Raw genomic sequence first — 21,004 nt, forward strand, 5'->3', positions numbered from 1 at the left:
GTCCCCTAATCCCCAGTCGCTCTTTAAAAATGGGAGTATATAATGCATTTCTCTTGCTTTCTTATCCATCGTGGTGTAATGGTCAGCACATTCAGGGCTTATTCGAGAGGTCCGAGGTTCGAGTCCCGGCGAATGCATTGCTCTTTTTTCATATCTCCTGTCTCGGAATAGCCTAATGTCTCTACAAGCTTTACCAAATGTGAAATAGATGCCCATATTCAAGTGGAGGACTAAGTTATTCAAAATTTGATGTCTCTAGGTACCGTTGTTCTTCCACAATGCGAGAAACATGCATACATTCATGCAGATTCTTTATTATGTAATATTTTTAAATATACCGCAGGACCCTAATAATTAGTGGCTACGGTTTGACTAGCGAACACCGTTTTATAACGGACGGCGCGAAGTGCCAAAATAAAATTAATGGCTTCGGGCTGCTAAAAACTATATTAAATTAAATAAATATTTAAAAAAAATAAATCAGAAAGCTTTTAAATTTTATATTAGACAGTCTAGCTTGCTGGAGATAAAAATATTTTATTCCGTACAGTGTAATGCCACTGCTCACTTTGAAATTTTTAAGTTTCTTAATTAAAAATTTGTTTAAAGTTTAAAGAATATGAAATAGATAATAAAACAAATTCGAAATTCAAGATTCGGGATTCCAAGTGTCCATATTCGGGTGGAGGACTACGTTATTCGGAATTTGTTGGCTCTAAGTATAGTTGTTGTTTTCGCAATGCGAGAAACATATATACATTCATGCGGATTCTTCATTATTTGATTTCTTTAAATATAATACAGTACGATAATATTTAGGGCCACAAATTTGGAAAGTGATTCGATGCAAAATGAAGCTTTCAAAAAAAAAAAAAAAAAAAAAAAAAAAAAAGGAAGAGAGAGAGAGAGAAAGACAGTAAGTTTTCTAAAGCCATTTTGCCCTTGCACTAACTTTTACATTCGTGAGCTAAGTTATTTGAATGATGAAGTGATTTTAAAAAGTTGTTAAACAGAAAAATAGGCTGAAGTAAAAAAAAAAAAAAAAAAGGAGAGAGAGAGAGACAGTAATTTTTTTAAAGCCATTTTCCCCTTGCGCTAACTTTCAGATTCGTGAGCTAAGTTATTTGAATGATGAAGTGATTTTAAAAAGTTGTTAAACAGAAAAATAGGCTGAAGTTAAAAAAAAAAAAAAAAAAAAAAAAAAAAAAAAAAATTCCTATTGAGAAATTATTTTTCTGTACTTGAAGTAAATAAGAAAGATTTTATGACTATTTTAATTTAAATTATATTCAGTTTTCTTAAATAAAGAGAATACCATTATAATAACGAGAACAATAACCAAAGACAGTAAGAAATGTTTCTTTATTTATTCAACGTTTGTGTACTAAAATAAAAAAAATCTGATGTGTACACCACATGACTTCCTTGTACGGAATATTAAATTATACGCATATTTTCTTGCATTTCGTTTAAACTTAATGGATTGAATTAAATCTACTTCGCCGACAGCGCATAAACCACAATAGAATAAATGCATTCTTTAAAAATCACTCTATTTGTTTACCATAGCGACACTCTTGCGCTAGGTTCATTGAACAGTATTATATTTCGTTCATATTATAACTCACAATGCACAAAATTTATATCATTTAAAGAATTATCTAATCGTTGCCACATGTTCTATTCAAATACTATAATAAAGCTAGAACGATGTATAAAAGGAATTAAGAAAACAAACAAAAAAGAAACAATTTTTTACAGATGATTGGGTATTTCTGATTCAATTAATTCAGTTCTCACCTCGCGACAAGGAAAAAATACATAAAAACTCAAAATATCTGTATTAAAAATTACGAAGTAAATCTTAAACACTTATTTCCTCAAAAAAATTCCAGAAGCGATTAAGCATGATTTAATTCGTAATAATAAATGAAGGCGTTATTTTTGTTGTTGCGAAGCTACGTTTCTCTAGATTGGCAACAAATCCACTACTCTGCTGTTTCAAATGTAAATAAGCAATGGCCGCCATGAAAAAAATTATTAGGCTTAGCAGCACTTAAACAACTTTAAAATTATTAATAATTCTAAAAATATTGCATGCAGATTTAGTAAAGGCATAAAAACCTTAACCTGAAGATAAAAACAACATAATTCAATCATTTTTAGAGCAAAAGAGTAAAGAAACTGAGATAACTGAGCCGGGTTACAGAGTGGATATATAAATAAATATATGTTTGGCGTGGCCGATTGCAAGCAAAATACGAGGTGCACATCCAAAGAATGTCTATATTCTTTGGCACATCTACATGTTATAGTAGTCCTATATACAAAATTTAAACGTTCTAAGGCTACTCTTTTTGACTTATGCGAGATACATACGTACGTACAGATGCCACGAAAAATTCTCTTTAGAATTCATTTTAAAGCAGTTTTATAATTTTTTTTTGGAGGAAAAGAGTCTTGCTAGCTGCTAACCAGATTATTCGGATATTCGAAAATATCTGTGTAACTGGCTGGGTTGTCTCTATTCTCAAGTTTTCTCTCTTTATTGTCAAGTCTTTATTGTCAAGTGTCTTTATTCTCGAGTCCTGTTTCTTGTAATGCAAGTGAAGAACTCATATTTTTTTTCTTTATTGTACTTTATTTTACAAAGATAAATAACAAAAATTGCTAATAAAAACATTTCTTTTCGTAAAACAAAGTGAGAAACTCGTTGCCTAAATACATAATGTAATTCTGTTTTAACTAAAATGAAATAATAAAGTAATTTTTGTAGACACTAAAAACTGAACAGAATTTTTTTTATTTTTTTAATATAATCTATACTTTAATTTAGACAATTAAAAAACTTTCTAATTATTAATTAAAGTTCTTTTCAACTAACATTTATATAATTTGCAAGCTTTTTTTTTTTTTTTTTTTACTTATTACGTTGCTCCGCCCTTAGGCACTACACGGATACACGGAAAGGGAGGGATGCCCCGTGGAGGTCTTTTAATTTGCAAGCTTGCCAAATATTGCAGGTCAAGTTGCATGCCATATTCATCAATCAAAATCAATTTAATATCTTCTTTAAACTATGTAAATTAAATAAAGAAACATGGCGCATAAAAGCTAACTTAAGCTAAAGTAGATTTTCAATAAATCGATAGAACTTTATTCAAAATCTATGCGAACCTGAGGTTGATTTTTTTGCCTCTTAATCTTAAATATGTGAATTAGTGCATTATATGTTATAATAAAAATTTTAAACTAATGAACTCGAACCAGAAAATCTAAATGATACGGAAAACTGGAATTTCTCATACATGTAATTCGCAGAATTAGAGTTTTGTTGTTTTTAAATTGTCAAAAAGAAATAAAAATTATGTAACAAGTTATTTACTGCTATGCGCAACTTTTCATGCACGTTCGCGTTTGAAATCTTGATTCAGCAATTTGGCGACAAAAGTTTTATTGCGCGAAATTGAAATACATCTCTTGGGCGATAAAAAGAAACTTATGGGCTCCCTTCTTCGCTAGTGATAGCTGGGCATGCGTGTCTTGGTACAACACAGAACCAAACAAGACAAGAAAGACAGCTGATGTAATGGCAGGACTGCGAAGTTAAGAGACGCTGGATTTGATGTTCCTTTATACTATTCAAATTTATTCCTTATTACCATCTGCAGTATTCTGAAGTTTCTTTGTTGTGTAAAAATTCAAAATGAATCTTCTAGAGCCAACAGATGAAATTTCTGCTGATGTTTTATTCGCCAATTTCAACCAAGATTGCACGTAAGTTAGCTATCAAAACAACTATGGTAGGGTTATTTACAAAACATCATTTCGTCACTGTGTTTTGCCATTTGACATGCATGTAAAGGTTTCTTTGTAGTACATCTAGGCTAGAATTTCCGCATGCGTTTTTTATTTGTGCCATTTTCTGATATTTGTTGTTGTTAAAAATTCTACTGTTTGTGTATTTCTTTCTGTGAATCACTCCTAATGTTGCGTCCTTAAGTGATAGAGGGGTAATGTTGCTATACTTAATAAGGGGATCTACGGAGTCAAGGTGTCTGGAGCGATGAAATTTTTTATTCTTCAACTAAGCCAAGGATACTTTTCTTGTAACTGATTACAAACTGTGTATTTGGGTGTGTTCCAACCTTGAAATGGCTGGATATACAGGATCTGACAAGTGATAGAGGAAGTTAACGGTAGATTTTCATTACCGCTTATGTCATTCTTCTCGTATATGTGGGTTTAGTTGTTTCGAGATATAGAAAGAAAAGTAGTTTTGCAGACAAAGGCAGTGGGCTATAAAAGATTTTCTAAGAGATAATTTGGTTGCTTTTAAAATTACTCTTCTCCAAGAATTAGGATATTATTTTTTCTTTTACGTTTTTGTACGTTTGAAATTTTTGATCAGAAGGGGTGCATAAGCATAAAATTAAATTTTGTGTTGATAATAATTTAAACAATTAAAAATGATTGTTAAAACATAAGTTCTCAGCAATTTCTTGCAGCTGTGTAATGAAAAGCATCTAGTTGTTTAATTACAATGTCAATGTAGAAATAAACACATAACAATATTGTTCTAATGCAATTATATGTACTTTCAGTATATTAATTATGCATTGTTGAATTGCAACAAAACTGATGAAAGTAAATCTTTTAATTATGTGAACTATTTATGATCTTATTCCTTTTTAATGGCTGGAATTTAGGTAGTATCATGCTGTGCCATAGAAATGATGTACCATGTAAGCCCCGGCTTCCAACACTGTGTAAACTTACCTTGCTGTTATGTATTAAATCAACTGAAGCTTGCTTATATATGTCATTTAATGTAATCATACATTTGTACCTAAAGCTGTACACATGATTTGGTGACATTGTGTAGCTGACTTTTTGCAACAGAACTGGAAGTAAATGATGATTCTAATCTGGTAGCCTGATAGTTCCATTTCAGACATCTCGTACTTAATGGTAAGGATATTTTTTTACAGATTTCACAACACAGTATTCTAAAGCAAGTCTCTTCCTTGTAAATGTCAAAAACCGTTGGACAAAATATGGTTAAACATGTCAATGTGAAACATTTACGTAGGCGATACTTGTGGTGGCATAAAACTTTCCTTGAAACCTGATATTTTTTTGTTTTTAATGTCACTTATTGTGTCAAGAAAACCTTAATTCCTTAATGATTTTGAAACTGTCTACAAATATATCTGCAGTCATTGTCCCTTTTTGTATTTGCTATATGGTAATATTCACTTTTGAAATAGTTTGTTTCCTGTGGCACTCCTTGTGTTCCTTGTGGTTTCGTATATATTTAAACTGAGGGTTTTGAATCTTTAGCTGAGAGAACTTCTGATAACCACATCTTGCTTTTAATATTTTTAACAAGCTCTGTTTAAAAATTGTATTCTAACTTTAGCATTCTTGCTATCTGATGCTTTAAATATGTGCCAGTAAAGTGTGGGAGCCAGCTTATTTTTATAACATATAATACTACTTTCAATCTATCTCCTATCTTTAGCTTAGTTTCCAAGAACATCAAGTGAATATAATAGCAAATGTAACAGGATGTTGATTTTCACTACAGCGTAGTAATTTAAAATTAATGCATTAACAAAACTGTGTTGTTTGTGCCTGAGAATATAATAATACTTAAAATATTGGCATATCAAATGGTAAATTAGAATCTTTATTATAACTGGAAACTAGAGTTAAAATCCAGCAGACCGTTCTAGACAGATAGTGGAATATAGTTGTGTCTTGAACAACTTGCAAGATAGAGAAGTTTGGATAACCTTTATTATTTTACTCTCAGTTTGAACATAAAGGCACAATTTGTGGTACTGATGAAATTTCCATAACATGTGGATATTTTAAATCAACAGACCAGACATAAGATGACCCATTAAATAGGTGTGTGTGTGTATTTAATTATGGCAAAGCACACTAGGGCTATCTGCCTAAGGGGAGGGATGCCTTTGTGGAGGACTTCCTAAGGGGAACTGGCTCGTATACACGTTACACATGGGGAAAACCATGAAAACGCCCATGCAGCCAGCCTGTTCGCGGGATTCGAACCTCGGACTGAACTACCAGTGTTCAGCGACTTTACCGCTCGGTCGCTGGTGGGCCCCCATTAAATAGAATACTCTAGCTTGTATATTTTACCAGCATGTATGTAAACCATAGGCTACTAAGGATGCTAAATCTGGAGCATAATTTTTAAACAGATCTAGCTAAAAATACTAACAGTACAACATGATTGTCAGAAGCTCTCTCAAGAAAAGATTCAAAACCCCTACCTTATTGCATTCTGTTGAGGAACGTGGGAAGAAGTTATAGTAAATACTTAAATTACAATAATTGGCTAATTAACATAAGGTACTTTACAAATCTAATAACCTGGCTGTTATAAGTGTTTCCACTAGTGGCTGAGCAGTTAAAGACTCCTGTATTTTGTACCAGAAACCAGCCTATGTGAATGAGCTATATGGTTTTCGGGATCTACCCCATGTGTATCATGAATATGAGCAGCTTTTCCTTAGAAAAATCCTCCATGAAGGCATTAATTCCATTACGCATATAGTCTTGATATGCTTTGCTGTATTTAATAACCAACCAACCTAATTTATGTGTCAGAAATTCACTGTGTAATGATCAGAAACTCGGTGTATAATGACTGTATAATGACTACTAGCATAATGATTAAAATTCAGGTCTTGGGGCAAATCACAATTTGACTATTAAACGTGTTTATTTTAAATGTTTACATAAAAATATATTTTGCTTTAAAAAAAATATCTATTATGATAATTAGAGGTCTTTTAAAACAGACAGTAATTTGTTTAAGGAATTTATTATGCAGATCACAAAAGGGCCAAAAAAAAATTTTTTTTTTTAAATAATTTTTATTTGTTGCCTTTACTATGCATACAAAAGAAGAAAAACAAATTTTATATGCTAGTAAATTTTACTGCTGTTAAACATTTCTGTAGCAGAAGACAGCATGTTTTAATTATACACTTTTACATATTATTTGATGTATGTAGAAGTATTGAATACATATATTATGCATAATTTTGAAATCGGCAAAATAAATTTCATTGTGCGTAAAATGAAGTTAAGTAGCCGGTGATAAAATAGCAAAGGTAAAAATTTACACTTATGAAAGCAACAACAACAACAACAACAACAAAAAAAAAAAAAAAAAAAAAAAAAAAAAGTCTTTCAACTTTTGAATTAATATTCTTTGCATAAATTTTAAAAACAGCCTTTTCATATATTATTAACAAATATTTATTAGGCATTGTAAATCAAATTTAAATTAAGAAATTCCACAAGAATGATTCTCCCTAAAAGTTTATTTGGAAATTTAAGCTTCAAAGTTGCAGTTGATTGAAGATTGTAACAAAGTGTGTAAAGGACATTTGACATTATTATAACTTATAAAAACTTATATAACTTATAAAAAGTATGCCAGATTTCAAAATGCTCACAGTGTATGAATTTATATATATTTTGAGAAATTTTGAACAAAAAACTCCTACATTTTTGCAAACATTCCTAAAAATATATCTTCTTTAAGACAGTTGCCAAAATTTTATAGGGTATGATACAAAATTTTTTCAAAAAATATATAAAAATTATTTAAGAATGCAAATTTTAAAAGCAAATAAAAAATGTGTGAATTTTAGTTGGATTCAACCTAAATTTTGAATTCTTAAAGACTGAATCGAACAAGTTTAGCAAAAAAAAAAAGAGATATTAATAAATATATACCAAATTTAATTAGCATTAGGAGGGAGCTAAAATTCTGAGACCTAATTTTTTAAAAAGTATCTGGGCTTTTATGAAACTGGGCATTTTGGTATAACATGTAGGATTGAGATATGGAAAAAAAATTAATATGTCATTTCAGAAAAAGGTCTGATTTTGTGTCAGAATGCCATGTTATATATAAAACTAATATATATATCTTAGTGCTATATATAAAACTAATATATATATCTTAAGTCGCATTTTCAAGACATGAAAAATGCAATTTGAATCTTCCAGTTACAGTAAAATTAATATTTACAAATCTTTCCTGTTATTTTTTCAAAAAAGATTTTTTTTTAAATTTTAATTCTTCCGTATATTAGAATGAGTTTGAGGAAAGGATACATTTATTTAAAATATAATTCTTTTATTTAAAATAGAATTATTTATAAGTACACTTATTAAAATTTGTTTTCTTTAAGAAGTTAGAAAATTTGTAATGGAAATGTAGGGAGCAAAGATGTTTAAAATTCATATGATACTTTTAACTTTTTGTTCTTGTATATGTAACATAACTCATTAATAAGTTTTTCCACAAACATTTATTTCACAAAACAGTCTGCCATATCTTTTGCAGTATTCTCTCAATATTTAGTCTAAATGTGAAATCTTTTAACTGAAACTAGTCGCTCAAACAAAATCCTTTGGGAGAAAATCACTTTGAAAAGCTGCATAAACACATATGGGGGGGGGAGTAGGCAAAGAGATGTCCACTTCATCTCCCTTTTTCATACAAGGAGAGGATGGATGACCTTGAAGGGGTGAAAAAGTGGCCTTGAAATGTATGTGAAAGATCACTATCCTAGAACTGGTCACTTTAGTCATTCTGTGAATTCAGGGAAATTGAAAGCCAAACCATAAGGCTAAAAATGCTAAGAGGTGGTGGAGGGGAGTGTTAATTATTTTCTCATGGAATATATATGTTTAGAAATAAGATGATCTGCATAAAAAAGTAGTACACATGTAAATTCATCTGCTAAAATGTTTTATTTAAAGTATCGATAATTTAAAATTTGTAAAAACCATTATGGAAATTATGAATCTATTATAAGGTATTTTTCCCCGCTTTCTTAGCATGCCTTTGTGGTATAGTGGTCAGCACGCTCGACGCATATTCAAGAGGCCCGGTTTTGAGTCCTGGCAAGGGCATTGCTCATTTTTCATCTCTCCTGCTTCGAAATTACCTAATGTCTCTATAGTGCCGCCCGAACTAAAAAAGGTGGTGGATAATGATCCTCTACTACCAGGATTTGGTGATTGGGTCCCCTAATTCCCAGTTGCCCTTTAAAAGGAGGAGTATATAAGGTATTTCTCCTGCCTTCTTAGCATGCCTTCATGGTGTAGTGGTCAGCATGCTTGACGCATATTCGAGAGGTCAGTGGTTCGAGTCCTGGTGAAGGCATTGCTCATTTTTCATCTCTCCTGCTTTGAAATAACCTAATGTCTCTACACTATGAATTATAATACAGTAAATTCATGCAAAGAAGAAATTGTAATACCGTGAATTCCTTCTGCCAGAGTCTTTAGGTTGAAAGTATTGTTTAAGTTTATACTTTTATTTTTATCTTATGCTGTGTCTTTAAAAAAATATATTAAAAACAGCATTAAAATTTTCAATTTATGTCTAGTATATAAATGTAGAATTACGAAATTAATTTTCTTTCAGCCATGAAAGAAATCATTCCTTTTGATTGGGTCTGTTCTTAATTTTATATTTTAAAACATATAATAATAAAAATAAAGGAAAAATGAATACAATTTTAAGTACTGTATGAAAATTTATTCTTATATAATTATTTAAAATCCAGTCCTTGGAAAAATCGAGACTTAAGTAAGACCCTGTGACTGTCAGGTACATAGAATTAATCCAGACAAGTTTTCTGTTCACATGTGGGGCTGTATCTTGGATTGGAAAAGTTCTATGATTTTTAAATGAGTGTTTGTGAAATCTGAAGAAATTAATTTATGAAAAGAGAAGGATTGAACCTATGAAACTTTGATAATACTCTTGGTGCTCTTGGCTTGATAATGCTCTCTGCATATAATTTTCAAGATGTGATAATTTTGTAACACACTAACTATTACATCATCTGCATTTTCATGAAGTTTTGCAGAATGTAAACAATCTATTTTCAATATTTCAAGCATTTTGTAGACTTAATCCCTGGCTTTCCTCGCATTTATTTATATCAATTTCTGTTTGTCATGTATGATTATTTATATTAAAAGTTTTATCACTTCTCATTGAAACTACTAGTTTTTCTTAAATTATCTTTGGTTATTTTTCTAGAACATAATACAACGTCAGTTCTCATAAATGAGTAAAATTAAAATATACTTTCATAAAACTATTTCAAGAAAACCATTTATTTCTGATATCATTATTTATTTATTTTCAATATTTTTTTGTGTTAATTCATCAAAATGAGCAGGGAGAAAATTGTTACCCAAAATTAGTAATACTTACATTTTCTGTATTTTTTCATTATAAAGAACATTATAATTTCTTACAGATTGATTTCGTTATAAATAAAAGCTAACATGCTGTTTCATCTTTCTGTGCACAATTGATACCTGTTAACTAGGTTTGAGGTATACTGGGGATTATGACTTTATAAAAGAAACTAGGAAACAGCATTTTTATTTTTAATAAATTAAAAACATTTCCTTTCTAACAACAAGTTTACTTAAAAGAAATTAAGTGTATTTCTTATTTCTCATGTATCACGTGTTTTTCTAAAGATCAACTATTGTTAGCCATGTTTAATTACCTTCTAAATAAAAATGAAAATTTTCACAAGACAGGATCTTTGAATTTAAGATCATTTGTAAATTAAAATATTTCTTTTTATCTTTTTTTTTAATAATAAATAGGGTATACATTTTACAATTACAGACTTCTAAATTGTAAAAAATTATTTATATAGATATTACTATTACACAATAATTACATCTTGATTTGTTTTTTTGTCCAGAAAATCAGTCAATAACCTATTTTCAAGCAGTATTTTGTTTCTTTCTTTGGTAACAAGTTCATAAGAATCACTTTAAGATAGGTTCAAAGTAGTTTTGCCTTTAACAATGTACTGTGTTTCTACATAGATACTATACTTCTGTAGCAGTTTTACTGCAGCTTCTTGCAGGTAAATCCCACAAGTGCAACTTTTAAAAGGGAATTTAGAAAAAAAAAAAGTCACGATATGTCTATAAAAAATGTTAAAACTTGGAATTAAAAAAAAAATAAATCCAAATGTCGTGGTGAATGTGTATTCTGAAAATTTCGTGACTTTTTTCGTGAACTAAGCTGTTTATGCTAATATGCAAGTACCTGAAATTCGAATAAATTTGTTCAAATTTTCTTAATTTTGTTATAAAAAAGATTAAAAAATTGAGCGATTTCACATATTTCAAAAACCTGATGAGGGGAATACCTTGTAAAATCACCGTAAAATTACCTAAAAGATCTTTGTGTACAGATGTTATAATTAGCAATAATAAATTCATAAAATATTTTTTTCCCCATCCAAGCCAAACTTTAAAATACTGAGAATAAAAATAATAAATCATAATAATAAGAGAAGAACTTCAAGATAGTTTAATACAGGATCATGGATCAAGTTGCAGATAATTGGGAACTGAATCATTAAGTGCTAGGTGAAAATAATTGGTAGATATCAAAAATTTTTCTTTTAACATCTGCATTTCAAAACTGGGTGCTAATTTTTGCTGACATCTGCCAAGAAAAAGCTTGCTTTTTACTTCTGTATTTCAAAATTGCCTGGAATCTTTGCCAACATCTGTTCAACAAGTTTGGATTACTAATCATTCAGATAATTGATGTTTCCATAGTGTAATTCCTGATGTAAACTGTTGTGCTCTCCCACTTTTATCGACAGAAAGTGCGACCACCATTATCTGTCATGAAATTATACAGAGTGGATTATTACAAATTACTGTTAATGTACATGAACTACTGCAAGGAAGCTATGCTTCTTGATACATTTTAGAGCACCAAGACACCTTGTATGTTATATTCATTCATCCGCATATGCTTTCCAAATCATTCAGACTCGGGGCTTTTCAAGGCAACAAGCTCACTCATGCTACAGAGGTACTTTCAGATATCTTGCTGGGTTATGGGCAAGATAGTGTAAAAGTTTTGCTCAGTGACAAAAAGGTCATGATATGGACGTATTCATAAACACAAAAGTCTGTGTTTCTGTACTTGCCAACAGAAAAGGTAATGCTTCTGATTCTTACCTAGGCAGCTTAGCATGGCACCACCGTTGTAGCTGGTGATGAAAATTTACTACAATCAAGTATTAAAACCATAACCATGTAATATTACTAAGGTTTTACTCTTGAATTGAGATATTTGAGGCCAGCAGAAAGACAAGTAATTAGCATTGGTTACTATGAGTAAATTTTATGAAAGAAAGAATATTAGATGGAGCTTGATTCCATTTTTAAAATTGCAGCATGACCACTTTTCTTTTTTGTTTCTTTCTTTTTTTAAAATTAAACTATTTATAATTTCATTGTTTCTCTATTTATTGTTTAAAATATGGATTTTGATATAATGTTAGCATTTTTTATTGCAGGTCTCTAGCCATTGGTTCTAAAAAAGGATTTAAGCTTTACTCTTTCAATAAAGTGGATGAACTGGAAATAATCCATGAAAACAGTGAGGATATAATTATCATTATTTTTATTTAATCCTTCCCTATTCACTTCTCAGATATTTTTATGTGTAGGTTTCTGCATGAAAACCTATGTTTTTATTTAGACTGGTGTTTCTCAAACTCTCTTGTAGTGGAGACCACTTTTATAAATTATAAATACATGGAAGCAAAATGAATTATTTAAAGCACCATTGTAAGTTTTCACTGTATTGTTCACTGTTTTCACTAATAATGTGGTCCAGAAATTAACCATACCTTCTTGAAATTTCATTTTAAGTCTGGTATCATTAGAGAGTTTAAATTAACTGTTCTCTTTCATTAAAGACAGTTTGTTATTTTCAAAATTATAATGCAAAAGATCAGGAACCCAAGAAAATTCATCATATTTATCACCTGAAAAATTAGTTTCAGATTACAAAAGTTTTGAAATGCGAACAAATGTCATTCAGTTTCCAATAATGATGTAATTTTCTGATAAAAAAATATTCTAAAGTTGAAAATGGTGAAAAATTATCTGTTTTACTCAACCCAAGCTGTATCTCACACTGCTTTAATTTCTCATGCATATTGAAGAGAGTCAAAGAATTACCTAGTTGACAGAGATTTAGTTCATTTAATTTTGAGAATATACTGAGTTTTGAGTTCATCAAGTTCATGAGAAATATATGCCAGTGTACTTTCCTACATGTCAGTACAAAGAAATGATATAAAATCTTGTTAATTTTGTTTACTAATACCAGGATATGTTTGGAAACTTGGGAGGACCACAAGGGCAGGTTTCTAGAGCCACAGTTTGAGAAAAACTGATTTAGAACATCTCTCATTTTATAAATCTATTTAAAAAAAGAAAAAAGATGTACTATATTTACTTATTCCTTTCCTGCCTTTCTTAATTTCATGATTTGAAATTGAATTAATGCAGGATTATATATCTATAAGGAAAAAAGAATTTACACATTTAAAAAAATGAATGTGAATAAATGTTCTAATTATTATCATTGATGTACTAAATTACTTTTAAACTAAGATAGTTGTAGATTTTAAAACTTTTTAGGCGGGTTAAAGTGTTAGAAAAAGATAATATAGCTCAGTACGCAATTTTATTTTGAAGAGGCTGTTAAATTAATTTAGATAAAAGGGAAAAAAACATGTAAATTGTCCTGTAATATATGGCAAAAACATGTATTAAAAACAAAGTAAATGCAGTTACATATTGTAAAAAAGAATATTATTAAATCGTGTAAATTTTTGGGTACTGCATTTCAACGAACATATCCATTTTGACCACTATTGAATGCAATTTAATGATATTTTTGCATGACATCTGTATCTAAGGACAGAATGAAGGATTCTTTTCCCCAAAACGGGTTACAAAAAGAGATTTCAGAAGAGATTTTTTCATGACGTCTGTATATATGTACGTATGTATGCGCATATCTGGCATAACTGTAAAATGAGTAGCCTCAGAACGTTGAAATTTTGTATATAGGACTGCTATAACATGTAATTGTGCACCTCTGTTTTTTGTTGCAATCGGCCACACCAAAAGTATGTAAATATATACATATATATGTACCCTCTCTGTTACTCGCCTCTGTAAGCTCAGTTTTTTCCTTATATTTTGGTAAATTGTGCATTTTTTTGCTTTAAAAATGATTGGATTATGTTGTTCTTATTACCAGTTAAGGTTTTTATGCCTTTAGTTAATCTGCATGCAACAGTTGTAGAATTATCAACAATTTAAAAATTGTTTAAGTGCTACTAAGTCTAATTTTTTTTTCCATAGCAGCTATATTTGTTTATATTTGAAACTTAGCATAATAGTGAATTCAGTTTCTGCATCTTCAGTGTCTTTTTGCCGAGTGAAACCAAAGGTAACTTTTAGTTTTGTGAAGCGGAAAATCTGTCTTTTTGCCTATTAGCCAAATTGCTTGTTTTTGCATAGAAACTCTAGTTTTAATTGTAAAAATTGTTGTATATTTTGAGGTTTTATGTATTTTTGCCTTGTTGCAAAGTGAGGACTGAATGAGAAATATATTTCTCATTCAAGGAAATAAGTTCAAATTAAATTCATTGAAGTGCATGTAATTTAATATTCCGTACAAAGAAGTTGTGGTGTGCACATCAGATTTTTATTATTGTAAACCTCTGAGTAACTGCTTTGATATAAGAAATGATTATTTTCTAAAAATAAATTAAACACAGTATAGTGATGTAAATTTCTTTCCCTAGAAAGGAATTTATTTCTTAAATATGCAGCAAAAATGCAGTGGTCCCCCATATTAACAGTCATGTGTGTGTGTTATCTTTGTTGAAACTACTATACAGTTAGTTGTACAGTAGTTATCCCATTGTATATAAAAAAATTTCTCATTATTCTTTTCTAATCTTCAATCTGCTAGTAATAGATTGCAGATTAAGAAACATTGTCTTGGAAAGTTAGGTAAAATGAAGGCTTAGGGTATTATTTGTATTAAATCATAAGCCTACAACATATATATGTTGTGTGGTCTGATGTCTGCTAGGTATTCAAACTGATCCTATTTCCAGTAGCATATATATGTGCGAGGGGTGATCCAAAAAAAAAGTTTACGTGGCAAATGAAAAAGTATTTATTAACAATAGAAACAAGATACAGATGGGAATCAAGAGACACATCTGGCCTTCACTTTTCCACATAGTCGCCAAACCTGTTTAGGCATTTGTCAGAATGTTCGACCAACTTTGTAATCAGGGCCCTGCTCATTGAGCCATTTCTCGGCAGCTGTTTTCACTGCATCATCTGAGGTGAACCGTGTTCCGGATAAGTATCGCTTCAACGCAGGAAAAATGAAATAGTCACTTGGAGCCAAATCGGGGCTGTATGGGAGTTGATTCCAGACCTCCCACTTGAACCTTTGCAGCAATTCCTGAGTCTGGCGAGCTGTATGGGGCCTGGCATTATCATGCAGAAGAATGACGCCTTTGCTCAGTAATCCAGGCCATTTGCGTTGGATGGCTTTATGCAATTTCGTTAAGGTGGCACAATAACGATCGGCCTTAATGGTTAATGGCCACACTCCAAATAGTCGATTAGGATAACACCAGTTGTATCCCAGAAAACGGTTGCCATCACTTTACCGGCAGAGGGTGTGACCTTAAACTTCTTCCTCGTCGGTGATCCAGCGTGCTTCCACTCCATTGTGGCTCTTTTGGATGTGGGGGTGAAGTGATGAAGCCATGTTTCATCACCGGTAATGATGCGATCAATGAGGTGTTGGGCGTCTGAATGGTATCACTGAAGAAATGTGAGGCTGCACATCATTCGAGTGGCCTTATGCTCTGCGGACAATGCACGTGGAACCCAGCGGGCACAAACTTTGGAATATCGCAACTCATCGGTTACGATACACTGAACATTATCATAACTCAGGTCCAACTCTGAGACAGTCTCACGCACGGTTACTCGTTGATCCCTTTGGATGATTTCTTCAACACATGCCGTGTTGCTATCCATCCTTCAAGAACTTAAACGGCCGCTCACTTCCATATTGAGGTTTTCCACATGCTCCCTGCCCACTTGATAAGAACGACACCATTTCGCTACCTGTTGCCTACTCATTGCTTTGTCCCCATATACCTCAATGATTTGTCTGTGAATTTCGGATGCGGCCACATTCTTGGCCCATAAGAATCGAATTGCGGCTCACACCTCTATGCGAGACCACTTTTCTAGACGTCGTGCCATTATTGTCACTCTTAAGTGTCTGCGTACTGACGCTACTTACTCGTAGAACTGCTGTAGGACAACTAGCGCCATCTGTCAACCACCCTGGGTGAAAATATTTGCTCCACAATTATTACGTTTCGATTGCTTCTGCTTGTAAACTTTTTTTTGGATAAACCTACGTATCAAGAGTAATGTAATGCAAGTCACTCATCATTAGAATCAGTATGCCTTTAGAATCAATTTAAGTGGAAGTTATTGTACTATGTACAAATATCTTATTTCTCTATTTCAAATTATCTTTATATGAGATCGGATATAGCAAGTTTTTGAAAAAATCATCATTTTTTGTACACCTACTGTTTTGTTTTGTTGCTGCAGTAATGGCTAGTTTTCATTTCAGTAATAGTGGCGTGATGATACTTTCACTAATAGGGTGTACTGAAGCCATAACTTTTGATTCATCATTTTTAATTATATTTGGTCTGTGTTGAATGAACATAAAATTTTAGTTTTTAATTTTAATCGTATTTATTATTTAAGTGGCTTATTGTAACTAATATTAATTATTTCTGTATATAAATACATTCTGTTAAAATCATCAATATCAGAATATGATTCTTTGTAGCTGCCGATGACATCCGCATCATTGAAAGACTTTTCTCATCTAGTCTGGTTGCCATGGTCACAATATCTGCTCCTCGTAAACTGAAAGTGTGCCATTTCAAGAAAGGATCTGAAATCTGTAATTACAGCTATTCCAACACAATTCTAGCGGTGAAGCTCAATAGAGCGGTATGTCCTTTTTTTAAAATTATTATGTATGTAAGAATTATTAATGTCATAATTACTGTTTCTCCTGCTGTGTCTTATTCAAATTTCTATTAATGTGTAAAAGTAAATATCAATAGATCTCAAAATTTTATCTGTAGTTGCAGTTAAGTTAGATTAATATATTTTAGCCATGTTCATGATTGAAGGGAAGAAAAACTTGTAAAAGGAGCTACAAGTATAAGAAACTTTCAAAAAGTCTATAAAAATGAAACAGTCACAGGAAGCCACAATTTTTTCTGTAGTTACCATAGTGTCAGTCTGATCTGAAACTTAAATGCTTAATTACGAAGAAGTAAGTAGTGATGTGATGTTTTCTGAAGGAAGCAGAGGATATTTAAAAATTTTATGTATCAATGGTATTCAAAAAATTATTGTATTTATCAGTAATAAGAATTGTTTAATGTAAGTGCACTTTTTTAATTGGCTGTAATATAACTTTGATATTGTTATTGTAAGAATTATGTCCTAATTTTTACAACAATAAAAAATTCAATAGATTTGTACTTTTTTTTTGTTTGGTATAGAGTGCATCCTAATTGTGTATTATGCTAAAAAGTCAATGCAATAAACCAATGTTAACTATTACTATATCTTTCTTGATAATAGATTATATATCTGAAGTTGAATTTTGTTGAAATTTAAATCGACACAATTTTTTTCTCATAAATGAGTGTTTTCACTCCAAGGAGCGAGGGAGGTAGTAACTGTTAATTTATTTTTAAATTTTTACAAAGATCTAAAAACAGCCTGGTGCAGATTTTCAATATCTGATTTTTTGTCATTAGTAAAATATGATCTAATGATTGTTAAAGTAATTTTCACTGAACATTTGTTTTCTGAAGTTTTACTTTTTAGTTAATTTAATGTTTCTATAGAGTCATTTTTTAAAAAAGGATAAAAATTACCGACCAGATTTGGCATATTGTGTGTAAAACTGACAGTATTTGCTTTGAAAATAACAACCTTCTAAGATATAACTCATAAACGAAGGTTTATGCCAAGGAAGGGCAAACTTTTTCGGTCGTGGGCCAAAAATCGAAAACAAAAAGTTTGGCGGGCCAAGATAATTTTTTCTAAAATTTTAAAAACAGTATACAAATATTACAATTTGAATAATGTTAATGAGATGAATGAAATTGTGATTTAATTTTTAAAAGTTCCTTATATTGAGTTTCGAAGTGAGATGTAGTGATTCTAAGGAATAAGGCTAAATGCTCATCTGTCAGTCTATTTCTGAAATAACTATTTCTAAGTTTCATAGTTGAAGACACTTGTTGACATATATAAGATGAAGCAAACATAGCACTGATTTTCTGGGCGTGAGATATTAATTTTGGGAAACTTACTTTCGGTAATGATTTATAAAACTCTAACTTTGGCATATTTAGAAAAAACTGCTTGAGATCATTGTTAGATTGCCAATGCAATAAACCAGCTCAATTAATTCAAGCTGCAAATCTGACCTCACTGCTTCACAATTTACGTTGAAAAAGGCATGGTAAAATTATTCAATTCTGTTTGAATGGCACTGAAATCTTGAAATTTTCATTCGAACTCAAAATGAAGTTTTTTCAAGCCATCTTCATAATTCTTAAGCTTAAGAAAAGCTTAAGAATTATGAGGGTTTTGAATTTAACCTCGGGAAATGAGACAAGTCGTTCTTAGCTAGCTGCCCAGCAAACAGATTAAGTTTTCTTATTAAGTTTTAAGTTAAGATAAAGTTTTTTCTAAGAGGTTTAATTCACCTGTATTGGATTCCCATGCATGTGCTTCCCGAGAAAGAGATAACACTTGTTGGCTCCAATCTACAGCTATAACTAACAAAGAACTTCCACTTTTTACACTTGAATTGAAACCAACTGAAATTTAACCAATTGAGAGTTGCCTGTGCTATTTCCGTCAATTTATGTGTTTAGTACAAAAATAGAGAAAGTAAAAAGATCATCAGCCCTTTGAGAAAAAGGAAGAAAAAAATAATATTTAAGCAAAGTATAAAAAGAGATGGTATATAATATATAAATACATATTTTTTTTTAATTTGCCTTGGACCGGCAAATTAAAATTCTGTTCACGGGCTGGATAAAACATTCTTGTGGGCCGGACTTGGCCAGCGTGCCATTGTTTGCTCATCCCTGGTTTATGCGATGTCCAGATCATTCAGGAAAATGAAGTCTTGGATCAACATTTAAGGCTTTACTACAAAGCAGCAGTATTATAAGAAATCTTAAAGAAAACTAGTAATATTATGACAGAAATTTCCAAGCATGATTGTTGGAAAATTGAGTTTTTCAGTTTCCCGGTGCCAAAACTGTTTTAAACCTACAGTTAATCATCCATATATTATGCAGATTTATCTACAGTCTTTTAAGAAACCTCTTCCTTCAGTTGTTTTTCATTCAGTTTTCAATGCAAACTTTTAAACACTCTTGGTTTAGGTGCGAGACTTCAACTCCAGCCAACCCACTTTACTACATATTTCTCCTGATTTTCATTTATTCATAAAATTTAATTTTTTATTAGTATTAATATTTTATTATTTTCAACCCAAAATGCAATTTCTTGCCAGCATCTTAAATTGAGACTCGGATATTCGGATATCCAGGACTCGAATCCTGGACCTCTTGGATATGCATCGAATGTGCTAACCATTACATGATGAAGAAGGCATGCAGAAAGGAGGGAGAAAATACCTTATATACTTACTACCTGTTTTAAATGGGTAGTATACTCTTTGTGTTCATTAGGGGACCCAATCGTCAAATCCTGGTGGTGAAGAATCATCATTCAGAACCTTTTAGTTCTGGGGCCACTGTAGAGTTATTAGGTTATTTTGAACAGGAGATATGAAAAATGAGCTATGCACCGGGACTCGAACCCTGGACCTCTCGGATATGTGCTGAGTGTGCTAATCATTACACCATGAAGGCAAACAGAAAGGAGGGAAAAAATACCTTATAAATTAATTATAAAAATAAAGTTTTTCAAATGCTGCTTACAATCCACAAAAATTTTACGATATACTCAGATTTATGTTATAGCATAAAGAAGAATTAAGGATATATTATAAGGTTTCTGAAAAGAAGAATGTTATTAAGTTCAAGGAAAATTAAATGCTAATCATTTGCCAAAGTGCTAAAACTGAAAAACACTTGCTTGGTATTTAGCTAGTATTCCTGACTGTCGAACATGCTGGCTGCACGAGGCTTTTTTCATTTAGGTCATACACGTTATTACAAGTTAAATCTAGATGCAATTTATTTTCCCTTTGAAATTCCTTTCCCTTACACAGCTGAAGTCGTGTATGCTTTGGCATGATGGAATAAAAAACTGGTGTAAGAAAGAAATATTGGAGTAAAGGAAGGATAAATTGTTAAACCTGCGAGTGTGTGCACTGGGTTCTATGTACCCGCACGATTAAACAAATCTTTTTCAAAACACGCCTGTGTCACGCAAGTTGTTCAGGTCCAGTGTAGTCATATCTGAGCTTGACCTCTTTATGTTTCCGAAGTTTTTTGCTGGGGCTTTAATTCAGAGCCTTGATTTTCATTGGATTGTGTCTTTTAGACCCAGCATGCCTATTCATATTACTGTCACATTGTTAATTTGTTTTAGTGTAGATAGCAAAAAACATGTCATGTAATTTATCTTACAAGGAAGAAATGTTGCAAAAGTTATGAGATGTATCAACTGGCGAAGAATGTATTGAAGAAAATCAGGATGGAAGTGATCATGAATTATTAGTTCACATGATACTGATTCAAAAACTGATATAGATTCTGAAAATGAGAGTGAGAATGACATAAATTGCTTTATTGGAAAGAAAAAATTATCGGAAAAGGGGGGGTGCAGCGTTTGTCGAGCGAAAAAGTACAGAAAAACGAGAACTCGCTACGCTGAATGTGAAAAATATTTGTGTTTGTAACTCGACAACACTTTGTTGAGTTGTGCTGCTAACGTTTGT

General features: G+C 31.4%; 1 protein-coding gene across 5 annotated transcripts in view; it reads left to right on the forward strand.

The window, feature by feature from the left end:
• The first annotated feature begins 3,564 nt into the window (after nt 1-3,564).
• Atg18a (Autophagy-related 18a) overlaps nt 3,565-21,004 on the forward strand; it is a 91,365-nt gene continuing 73,925 nt past the window's right edge. For all 5 annotated transcript variants that reach the window (XM_085826172.1, XM_085826173.1, XM_085826174.1 and 2 more), the window contains exons 1-3: nt 3,565-3,777; nt 12,423-12,505; nt 16,838-17,004. In XM_085826172.1, the coding sequence (XP_085682298.1) occupies nt 3,707-3,777; nt 12,423-12,505; nt 16,838-17,004 (321 nt within the window). In that variant the 5' untranslated portion in view covers nt 3,565-3,706. The remainder of the gene's footprint in view (nt 3,778-12,422; nt 12,506-16,837; nt 17,005-21,004) is intronic.

Source organism: Stegodyphus dumicola, chromosome 11 (genome assembly GCF_044657685.1).
Source record: "Stegodyphus dumicola isolate Sdum_Otavi_A_Nest chromosome 11, ASM4465768v1".
Classification (NCBI taxonomy): domain Eukaryota; kingdom Metazoa; phylum Arthropoda; class Arachnida; order Araneae; family Eresidae; genus Stegodyphus; species Stegodyphus dumicola.